The sequence below is a fragment of the Mixophyes fleayi genome, chromosome 2, assembly GCF_038048845.1.
Source record: "Mixophyes fleayi isolate aMixFle1 chromosome 2, aMixFle1.hap1, whole genome shotgun sequence".
Classification (NCBI taxonomy): Eukaryota; Metazoa; Chordata; class Amphibia; order Anura; family Limnodynastidae; genus Mixophyes; species Mixophyes fleayi.
The window spans coordinates 164,369,238-164,381,514 of NC_134403.1; the positions used below are offsets into that span (position 1 = coordinate 164,369,238).

The 12,277-nt window shown below is 38.0% G+C and overlaps 1 protein-coding gene across 1 annotated transcript in view; it reads right to left on the reverse strand.

Moving 5' to 3' along the window:
- CBLB (Cbl proto-oncogene B) overlaps positions 1 to 12,277 on the reverse strand; it is a 134,132-nt gene that overhangs the window by 22,272 nt on the left and 99,583 nt on the right. The window contains exon 12 of the mRNA XM_075194907.1: positions 11,872 to 11,960. Within this exon, the coding sequence (XP_075051008.1) occupies positions 11,872 to 11,960 (89 nt within the window). The remainder of the gene's footprint in view (positions 1 to 11,871; positions 11,961 to 12,277) is intronic.

The following is a 12,277-nucleotide window of genomic DNA, read 5'->3' on the forward strand; positions in this document are numbered from 1 at the left end:
AATGAAAACCTTTGACACTTATGCTGAAGTAAAAATACAAGCATTTCATAACATAGCAACATCTGACAAAAAGGTCTAAATACACTGAAGCAGCAAACTTTGTGAAAACCAATACTTGTCATTCTCAAAAACCTTTGGCCATGACTACAGTACCAAATATATAATGACAACAAATATAATAAATATGACTAAGATTGGGCAGCAGAGAGGCTTATTGGTTAGCACTTCTGTCTCACAGCACTGGGGTCATGAGTTAGATTCCCGACCATGGCCTTATCTGGGTGGAGTTTGTATGTTCTCCCAGTGTTTGCGTGGGTTTCCTCTGGGTGCTCCAGTTTCCTCCCACACTCCAAAAACATGCTAGTAGGTTAATTAGCTGCTGTCAAAGTGACCCTAATCTCTCCCTTTGTGTGTGTGTGTGTGTGTGTGTGTGTGTGTATGTTAGGGAATTTAGACTGTAAGCTTCAATGGGGCAGAGACTGATGTGAGTTTGCTGTACAGCAATGCGGAATTAGTGGTGTGATATAAATAGCTAATGATGATGAAGATCAAGCTCAGTTACCAGAAATATAATAATATTCTGAATTAAAAATGTCCTATTCATGGTTTGAGCCAGCATCGTTAAGCAAGCTGTGAATAATTTATATTCACGTCTCTACCCTGGTGGAAGTACCACAGCAAAGCCCTTGAGGTTGAATTGTATACTTTGAAAAGCAATGTTGTATAAGTATGAGTCAAGAGATGTGAGTGACAAACTTTATTACAAGTGCTGTTATCATAAGCCCGCTGGAAGAATGCCTGGCAGCTTTACCCCAAAACATCGCCTTGTGACAAAAGTAAATGCATAGTTAATGTGAATGGTAATTTATCAGAAAAGAGCATGATCACTGTAGGTCTATACAATTCTGTATTGCAGAATTGCAGCTAACCCTATGTGGTCATTTACACTAAAACCGAATGAACGGTCAATTAACAGGGTGCTCTGGAGCCAGATGAAGATGACCCAGGAACACTCTTCAGAAATTAGAAACTACCAATCTCTAACTATCACATTACCAGTTTTTTTGTTATGGATAATCCCCTCCTACTAGACCGTGGAAAACAGGAGGTGCTTAAGAGAACTGTGTTGGATGCAGATAGCTGTTCTCTCGTCATTGACAGGACTGGCTGGAGGTTACGACTTCCATTGGACTGTTGGGAACCAGTATTACTACATGATCTGGGACATTGCAAGGACACTGCTGGTACTCATCTCCATGAAGGGTCTGATCACTTTTATGTGCCTGACAAAAACAGATGGCATTTTGGATCAGATCGCTGCCCAGCCCAGCAGAAATGAAAGGATTGTTTGGTTAGAGGATATTCAGTTTGACTGATGAGCAATGCTTGTTAAGTATTTAACCCTTTGGGTATTCAATTGTCAGCGTTAACGCTGAAAAACGAGCACTCAAAATATATTACCTTTTATATGGTAATATTGCGCGCGAAAAGCGTTAATACGGTAGTTTACTCACGGAATTTCAGCTCGCCGCTCAGGGGGCTGCGAGCTGAAATTCCGCGCGTAATTACCATATTAACGGTAAGATTTTTTGAGAGCTCGTATGTTAGCGTTAACGCTAACAATTGAATACGCCCCTTTGTGTTTTGTGTTGCTGCATACTTTGCACATACAGTGTTGTTTTAAAGTGTTTGCTTTGGAGATTTAAAAAAAAAAAAACAAAAAAAAATATAAAAAAAAATAATACCCACACAATAGTAAGGGATGTTAGTGAGTCTAACAACAGCCCCATTAAGTGCCAGTTGGCCTGGAAACAGTTATCAGTTGATCTCTGGGTATACTCGACTGGTACAGGTGGCTCAGGTCCCGCTGCTGTGACAAAGCCCATTAGTTTTAATCTGAGGAAGGGGCACTATTGATCAAGCTGTTTCTTCCTTGCCAAAGCAGTATCTGATGATACCTTGCCAGAGTGCAGAATATCTATGTCCTAGTCATATGGGGGAAAGTGTCCAGGCTCCCTGCAGAGTACAGGAGATAAAGCTCCTTTGTGTACGAATGCTAAAACCTGCTGTCAAAATCTGGGTTGTGAGCTCCCCTGGACTCAACAATCTGGGCTGTGGGTCCGACACGAACGCAAAGCTGCCCTTCTGTGTGATTCAAGTAGAGGGTGAAGATTGTATCATACCACAGGTATCTAAGTTTGACTAACCTCAATGGGTGTTTAAAAGGAGAGAAAAAAGAAGACGTTATATTCATGGTACTGTTTTACTAAAAAAAAAAAAAAAGCAAACTATACTGTTGAGGACATTCTCTTCCTCATCCTACTGGTACGCAGTTGACATCCACCCCTAAAAAATAAAGGACCCTTTCTAGCCCCTGAGATTTATAGCTGGTAACATGAACAATGAACCCCAGCGCGCCAGTGCTGGACACAGTACTGCGCAAGATGGCAGCAAAAATCTGAATGATACAAGAAGCAAAGGTGTTCAGTATCTAAAAATTCTATGATCCATTTAACATAATATAATTTACAGGGAAAAAACAAAGCGACAGAAAACAATACACAAGAAATGAAAGACAAATAAATAAAAGGCAGTCCTATATCAGGCAGGCAGTGTGGTGGACAGAATGATTTAACTTTTCTTTTTTTTTTTTTTTTTTAAGCATTCAATGAGGACAGAAGTTCCAATCTGAATCATAAAACATTACTTCTAACAAACATAGAAAATTGGCTACAGAAGAAATGGTTTCATTGGCAGAACAATTTGGAGTCCATTTCAAATCTGTTCTCTCTTAATAGATATAAAAGAGGTTATTTTAAAGATATATTCCTGGTGGATGAAGTCCTAAATACAGAGTAGTTTGACACTTAAAACACACACACACACAAAATCAGCAGATAGTATTGATTTTTTTTCTGGTTACAAAGAGGGACACATTTGCTCTAAAAGTAGTTTTTGTGTCGATGTACAAGTTTTGATTCTCAATGGAGTTTCCATTTATTGTTACAATATGGCAGACATCCATAAAACATCCACTAAGGCCAGGAACGTATTGTAATGGTCAGTCATACTGTCTTCATCACATAACATCTTAGATTACCTAGTGATTAAGGAAAAACACTTGCAAAGAAAGTGGGAAACAAAATAGAGATATTCTTCAGCAGCCGTAGCAGCTGTAAGAGAAGCTTTTTAAGTCAACAGATCTGATATAGAGGATAAAAGTAGACTACAATTGATCCAGACATTTCAAAAAACAAAAACTGCAGAGCAAATTCCACCGGGTAGAACAGAATGGAGTAAAAACAATATCTAGTACAGCTAGATTATGCCTCAAGAATTGTGATATGAGGGAGATAATGACAGTATGATTTGGAACATTTATCAATCTTAAAATGTTAAAATATAAAAATTTTATGAACTGCAAAAATGAGTAAAATACCACAAATAATGGAGTTTAGACGTGATAACTGGGAGAATTTTTTTCAGTGGAGGTAGAATGAGACCAAATTATCATAACAGTCTGACTAATCATTATTTGGTTGTAAATTGTAGTGGTATGTGTTCAAATACATGACAAATTATAGGAGACTTGAATAGTAAAAAGCATGTCATTATGTTACCCTACAACCCACCCCTTAGATTGTACGCTCCTTTGAGCAGGGTATTCTCTCCTCCTGTCTTCACCACTGTTAACTCTGCTCTCCAGCTACTTAGCCCTCCTCCTTGAGGACCCTCTTCCCCCTGTCCCCTTTCGCTCCCTCCTCTCCCCTTGGGGGTCTCCCTGTCATCCGTGCCTTCCCTCTTGGACTCCGCCGTTGGCGGACCTTCCCTTCTCCCCTCCTCCACCCCTCTAGCAGTGCTTTGAGCTCACTGAGTTACTGTGCTTATTGTTTACTGTACTGTGCTGTCTCACCTCGTATTGTAATCTCGTTTGTCCCTGTACGGCGCTACGGACACCTAGTGGCGCCCTATAAATAAAAATTAATAATAATAAATAATAATAATCATAATAATACAACAGGCATTGAAATTGAAGGTGTTCTATAGATGGTAGAAATGCAGCAAGAATTCTCGAACATAATACCATCATGCACTAAAGGCAGTGTATGTTTTCTAGCAGACATAGAATAGAGCCCTGGGCAGCCACGGCTTATTACTATTATGGTCATTGATTTGTACTGCAGCTTTGACCAGTTGGGGGAAGAAAGAGCATACATAAATCAGGGACATACAAAGTAGCCAAATGAAATAGTGACATCAAAATAAAGAGTAAGAAAAGGGGGGTGTTAAATATATATATATATATATATATGTGTGTTGTACTGTAACTGTAATAAGATGATTCAAATCAATAGAACGTCTTAATAAAAAAGACATTTTTCAACGCTGTACAAAAAACAGCTGCAAAGCACTAGTGTGGAGGAGTAATGAAAATATTGGTCCTGTATATGCAATTACATGGAGCATGAGCTCAATATTACAGCATTATAAGTATTTATCCTTGTGGTTTTTCCATCTTTATATTTACAATTTTTACAGTCTCACGAAGCAATGTTTTATTTGTTTCACTCCTAAAAGACTTAAAAATGTACACTATTTTAATTTGCCAATGTAAAAAGAATTATGAAGATAATTCCTTAAGTGATATAGAAATAATAGGACCAATCTAGTAAACAAGCTGCAGTATGTATTTAAAAGATAAACTGGTTTGTGGGAAACCCATATCTCCACAAGAGGGCGTGATTTCAAGATGCAGTTTTATATGAACAAATATATTCATATGTATTCTTAAATGTATTTCACATATTCAATTTACACAGATCTCGTTTCAGGAAATAAGATTTAAAATGAAAAGAAAAACGAAAATGGGTTGATTTCAATTTAAATATTAGAAGGGAAGAATGTGATTTTGCACACAAAAAGTCAAACTATGTCCACCTGTCCATTTATATTTCATATCAATCTATCTCAAAATAATTGTTTACCAGTAAACAAATGCTGCATTTCATTGGCTAGAAAAACACATGGTTCATGAATGCTCATATTCCCACATCTTCTGGGTCTGTTTACATGTAAACGGCAGCTACAGTGAGAAAACAAGTGTTACATTTGATCCTGTCCATAACACCAAATCCTTTAAATGCACTCAAATATTCAACTGTCATAGGGATGATTGATTTCTATGACACATGTTCCTGTCAGTTCACATGTGAAGGCATGATTAAGTTTAATTGGATACTTGCAGAAGACGTTCAATACACAGTTGTCATTACAAAAACACACCAACTTTATAAAATGCCAACACAAATAAAAATATATCTATATTACATGGGTTCATTAATAAAAAGCAAAAGGTCTGAATTGAACCCCCATAAAAGGTGGCTTCAACTACCACAGTATTGCCTTGTCAATGGTTTTCTGGATATGTTTTTTTTCCAAAACGTTAGAGGAGTATCAACCCTTCATTGAAACTCAAAATCTAAATATTGCAGTTTTATTGCTTAACGCCAAGATTTAGATTTCTGGCTCATTCTTTGGCACCATATTGTTAAGCATAATATGATTACATTTCTGTTCCAGATTGCATAGTGCTGCAGAATATGTTGAAGGATAACACATATCAGACCGAATAAATCAGGGACAGTTTTTATTTAGTGTCTGTAGAGGGAGCTAAAGCACATATAAGTCATAAAAAAACTCCCAACAAGCAGCCCCTCGGAAAGAAAAGGATTTCACATGAGTGTACTGACATTTAGATCAGGGAAATACAAACAAAACAATCTATATATTTAGCAAGAGAAGGCTGAAATCTAGAGTATGAAATAATGAAGCACTTTAACATTATATTTGAATAATTACTGTCCCTTATTCAAGTCGAGAGAGGTTAGGGACATTTCAGCAGCATTTGCAAGTATCCAAGGTTAAAACGTCCATTGCACTTCTATAGCCATTGATGTTCAAAGCCTATTATGCATTCATGTTCATTAAATAAAAACTCATAGGCCGTTCAGTTGATGAATTTATATGTGTTTGCAAGTCACATAAGATAACACTTTGCTATAATATGCATAATTTGTATGGATTTCTCTCTCTCTATACAAGGGTCGAATTATGATGGCTAGACAACCGGATTAGAGCATTTCCAAAATGACAGGTCTAGTCAAAAGTGATACAAGGAAAGACAACCGGTGAACTGGAGACAGGTGACAGTCTCATGGGAGCCCCTAGGATCATAGATGCGAGCAGGGAGCATAGACTAGCCCATCTGATCCAAACTAACAGAAGACCTACTGTAGCATTGCTGAAAAAGTTAATGTTGGCTATGATAGAAAGGTGTCAGAATACACAGTGCATTGCAGCTTAGCTGCAGACCAGTCAGAATGCCCATGCTGACCCCTGTCCACCACTGAAAGCGCCTACAATGGGCACGTGAGTGCCAGAACTGAACCATGGAGCATTGGAAGAAGGTGGCCTGGTCTGATGAATCACGTTTTCTTTCACAGCATGTGGACGACTTGGAGTGTACTGTACATCATTTATTTCTTGATGAATCAGACCTGTTTTGGCTGCACAATATTAGCCAGGTGGTTTTAATGTTGTGGCTGATCAGATATATATCTACACACATATCTATATCATAGTGAAATGATCCAACCTATAGGTCATTAATGCTGTCTTGATTAGGAAGAATCCTGGTTGACGAGAACTCCAAATAAAAACCATAAAATAGTGATAAATTAAAATGCATGTACATAAAATAGTGTATAATATATACACCTAGGTACTTTAACTAAAGCTCTACTGTGCTACTTGGCAATCCTTTGGCAAAGAAGTCACAATAACAAAAAATCCTGCATGCTAGGATTTCAACAATATTTAGACATTATATACTTGTGTTAAGTCTTCACATTTCAGTCCACTGAAGACATATATATAAAGCATAAATGCATGCTGTAGAGACGCACAATTTGTTACTATATTATGTGAAGCAGCAGGCATGATATTGTCAGTGAATCGGAAAGGAGCACAGCAGTTTTGTATGACAGACTGGATGCTATTCTCCGATTAGTGGTTATGGAGATATACAGAAAAGCGTACACATATATCTCAATACTGGCTCAATATTAACTTGTGCGGGGCGACAAAAAAAAATATATATTCCCAAACATGATCATATCAAAACTGATCAGCTCATTTTGGAGAACGTCTGAAAATTTGGTTATGATCGCTATTCGCCTGTGTGTGGCCATAGGCTATTCACACTAACTGGCACCGTATACACTTGCAAAGAAACAGGATCAACCAATAGACAGTTATAACCTATTTAAAAAAAAAACATATATATACATTGTCAAAGTCTGCCAGATAAAAGTAAATGTCTGAACATTTTTCATTGAGCTTGTATAACTTGCTGTATAGTCCACTTACTTGTTTCTTGTTTGAGAACAATATATACCATCAACACATACCACATAATACTTAATGTACTTACAAAACTGTTCAGAAAGGCGAGTTACTACATAAGAGCAGAAACAGATCTGAATTCTTAAAGCAATGAGTAACCTTGAGTAATTATTTCCAACTATGTGGCTTTTGTTATAAAGCCATCCAGGCCCACCTATGCCAATGCCTGGATAAACTCCCAGACACCTCAGCAGCACACTGCAGTAGTCCATTAGAGGTTTACAGCATTTAGTAAAATCATTTTTTTCAGATGTGAAGCTGCTTAATTCTCTTTTCTTGAGCAGGGCACACCGATGATTTGATTCTTCGAGCCATTGTGTTCTTAACAAGGCTCATTAAGAACAAGTGTGTAGCCAAATACACTACTGAGCTATAGCTACATCCTGGCATGAATCCTGGTACACAGCAATGACCTGGCACCAACTTCACTTGCTTTTCCGTGTTCTGTGTCACTTTAAAACTCCAGCTGGCACCCACTCATTTGGAACTTAATCCCATCACCAGCCCCAAACTACAGCTGAACAGAAGCAGATTTGCAGTGTTGGAAGAATAGTTTACTTTAACAATGCATTCACACTGGCACAAATAAAAAGTAAGAACATTCCTGCTGATGCTGTAAGTGAAGTGTCAACTGCTTATTAAAATAATCCATGTTTTCGCCATTCCAAAAGCAGCACAGGGAATGGCAATTTATACACTGAATACTTTTAGATCCTGTTTCAATATGCCATAAAGCAGTGTGCCTCCATGTGTGGACAGGCTGGGAGCTTACATTTAAATTAGAATACACAAAGAACAGCAGCTTCCTCTCGCCTTGAAATAAAATACTGGTTTTAAGGTCATACATGATCACTAAATTTAAAAGATTTCTTTCTCACTATGCCAGATTAGACAAACCAGTAACAAATATTTTACCATATAGAACACCACATATTGGAAGAAAGAAAAAAAAAAACACAAGAGAAAAATAGACATTTGCACATGCTAATGTTGCACACATTACCGATACTTTTAACTCTTGGGGCTAGATTTCACTTGATTGGTTGCTATAGGCGACATCCCCACTTTTTCAAACTTGCAGCTTAGTAAATCTAGCCCTTGGTGTCTCCGCTATTAGACAGCAAAGAGCTGATGTCTATATAACTGATGGGATACAAATGTAATAAAACTAAGAAAACCAGTCTGGCTCTGCTTGTGTCTCTTGATCCTTTCCTCTATATTGTAAGCACTTGTGAGCATGCCCTGTGTGGTACCTTCACCCTGTATAGGTTGTGAATTAAACATATACATGCACCTTTCTATCTGGAGGTGCTCCGGATATTACCAAACACATAAATACATGTCATAAAGAGGAAAAAAGTATATACAATCTACTATATAAATGCCTAGTGGCGTGTGTGGGAAAAAAAAAACCAAGCTGCAGCGCCACTTGCTGGGCAGAGTTATACACTGACCTATATATTTCTTGAAGGAAAAGTGACAGTTGGGAGTGGTTGGTGGTTGCCGGGGGTGACAGTGGGGAGTTTTTAACACCTTAAGTAGCTTGATGAAGGATGTGGCGATAAAAATGAAGGATGAGGTGATGGAGAAGAATGATGAGGTGGTGACATGTGGACAAAACCACGTTAAAAAAGGGCGCTTGCGTCGGGAAGTAACGCTCTTCCCCTGAGGAGACCTGGGCTAGGCCCAAATGCATGACAAGAACCTTTTAAACACCTTAAGTAGCTTGATTTGACTAGAATGCATGAGTATCATGCACGGGTTAACTTGTAGTATATATGCTTATATAATTATCTATATTTTATAAATAACACTTGTGATTTTATATTCTTTTGTAATTCTTATTACAAATGGATTCTGCCCAATTAGTTTTATTTGATATAGTGAGGTCCCCAAGCACAGAGCTAAGTATGGCTTAGATTATCCGTTTAGTGCACTGCAAAAGTGTGCAGGTACCGGGGTCAATGATACTTGTTCATGCATGATTTTCAGAGAGATGTTTTTCAGAGAATTTTTTGTTCCAAAATGTTGTGCTGACTCATCTACATCATCACTGGGTGTCTTGGGAAAGCTAAGTTTTTTCCGAGAAGCAGTTACCAGAGAAACTGAAGGAGTAGACGTCATTACAAGATATTGATAGCTCTTGGATCCTGGTGAAGCGAATTAAGTACTTAATCTACAATTACAATATAGTTAGCAGATTTACTTAGTTTTATTTCATCTGTAAAATTTCTCTAGCTGCTTCTCATAAAGTATAATTAAGGCAATCACTTGACTCAAGCTAACCGTGTCTGCACTCTCTTCACAGGTGACTACTTCGCTGTACTAAAGTACACTCCCCTCAAATGCTAGTCTTCTTGCAGCTGCTGCATTCTCCTACATGCTGTTGCAGAATCCCGAAAATGACCCTACATTTTTCGGGACACAAACAGCATCTCCTGCATGTCATTGTCATTTTTTAAATGTTCTGTAACCCCAAGTTGATTGTGTGAGCAAAACAGGAAATGTGATGGTACTCCCCCACTCTGCTATAATGCTCTAACATTAGTGTAGTTATCATAAATCACTTATCCTCAGGAGAGTCCAAGCAGGATTAGCCATGTTGCAATGACATCCCTTACTTTTTGTAACAGATTGTCAACTGTATGTCTCTTACTGAAGCCGCTGATACACAGAGTAACCTACTTCTGAAAAATGTGCCGTACTTTGGTACATGCTGCTGCTGTTCCTGCTGGTGAAGACGAATCTCCAACCCAGTGGGCTGTCAGTGTCATATAATCTTTAGTTTGCCCAGTTCCACTTGTCCCCATATCTGTGGTTAAGTGTACAGTGGGTAGAAATGCATTTAGTAGCCCAATAATTACAGTTTTATGAACCTTCTGGTAGAGGTGAGGAATAGCTTTGCTAGTAAAATGGTGTCATGATGGAATTTGGTAATAGGGACAGAAAACCTCAACTTACTGTCTAAAACCAGCTGCATTAATAGTGGACATTGGACGCAGATCTAATACGAGCATAGTCCCTATGGCGTCTGTGATCCAATTTGCAACTGGGTGACAGCTTTCTTACTTTCTTCCTCTAGCAAAGGATTGTTTAACAGTCAATTATTGTAAACTACTACTAGTCTTCATCTGGGTTGAAGATCCACCCTCAGCAGCAGCGGGACTAACGCTCAATAATTCTTCAGAGGAATCATGGTTAATGGAGGAGTCATCTAGAATTAGGAACTTGGATGCAGGACTAACTCCCATCACTTCTGGGGATATTGATGATGAAGGTGTTGGGGGTGTAGATTGCAGGTGCTGGGATCTAGATGAGAGAAGGGAGGTAGATGATGCTGGACTGCTTGTTGCTAAAAAAAATTTAACATAAAATTATTTTCTTATTTTCCCAACAGCTTTCCATGAACTCGCTTCAAATGCCCTAACATGGATGAGGATCCTAGATGGTTAAGGTCCCTACCTCTACTAAGTGTGGCTTTAAAAATGCTACAAATGGCTAGACAACTGTGGTCAGGATTTGTGTAAAACTAATCCCACACTTAAGAGGTGGATTTTTGGTCTTATGCCCTGGCATGACAATGGCCTTTCTCTTATCACTGGCAAGAACTGCTGCAATCTTTGTTTGAAAGTGTATGAAAATAATATTGTGACCTGTGAGGTGGTCAAAATTGAATGAAAATTATTGTTAATGGAGGTTAATAATAATGTAGGTACAAAATAATACCTAAATTATGTGATTTTAGCCCAAAAAATGTAATTTTAAAGAAAAAAAATAGCAAAACAAAACCAAAACACGCAAGAGCGGTTTTGGCAAAACCAAAACCCGAAGGTAATCCAGATCCAAAACCAAAACATGGGGGTCAGTGAGCATCTCTAATATAAGATGTTGTATCCTTACAAATGGGACCTAGACAACTTAGGCAGAAACATGACAGATGAGTTTCAATGTGTACTGTAATTAATAGCGTGCATTTGTGGTCTAAAAAAAACATATGAAACTTAAATAGGATATTTAAGTGGATCCATGATTGAAAATGATCTATGTATACCCAATAGCATGCCAATCTATTGTATGAAAAAAGCCTGTATGCAAAGTGACATAGAAGCAAGAAAGAAAAGTATGCATATTATGCCAGGTCAAGGGCCCATTTGAGGGAGTAGCAATGGCCAAAGGTCAATGATCAAATGCATGCATGTCGCTCGAACGCTTAGAGAAAATGTGTTAAAACAACAGGATAGCACAAATTCATGGCTATTGTTTTAAGTACAATGCATCTAAATATATCAGTAAGCTGATGTGCATGAAACAGAAGTCCTTCGTGGTCCATTTAGCCTCCATCTACCAACAACAAATTATTTGTCTATATCTGATATTTATAATTTCTATGCCATTCTCATTACTTACTTCATACTAGAGGAAAAAGAAATAGATGGAGGAGGCGGTGAAAGTCGCAGAGGCACATCATATTCTTCCATTAGAACATTTGATAAAACCTAAGAAAAATAGAATGACGGGCATATGAGTATGTTTGGGTACATCCATATCAAAGTAGATATTGGCTGTCATTTATGGAAATTGGTACAGAGGTAAATCATCATGGAAGGTGCTGCATTCCATAGCACCCAGATACTGGTGTTCAGCTTTACTTCGAGAAAAACAACAGAATCGTAATTTCCCCTATCCCAGTGGTTCCCAAACTTTTGCAGTTCGCGGCACCCTTAGGAGTCTCCAAATTTTTTCAAGGCACCCCTCTAAAATAATTATTGAGCAGTCCTGTTTTAGAAGAAGTTGGGTCAAAAAATTGTAATAA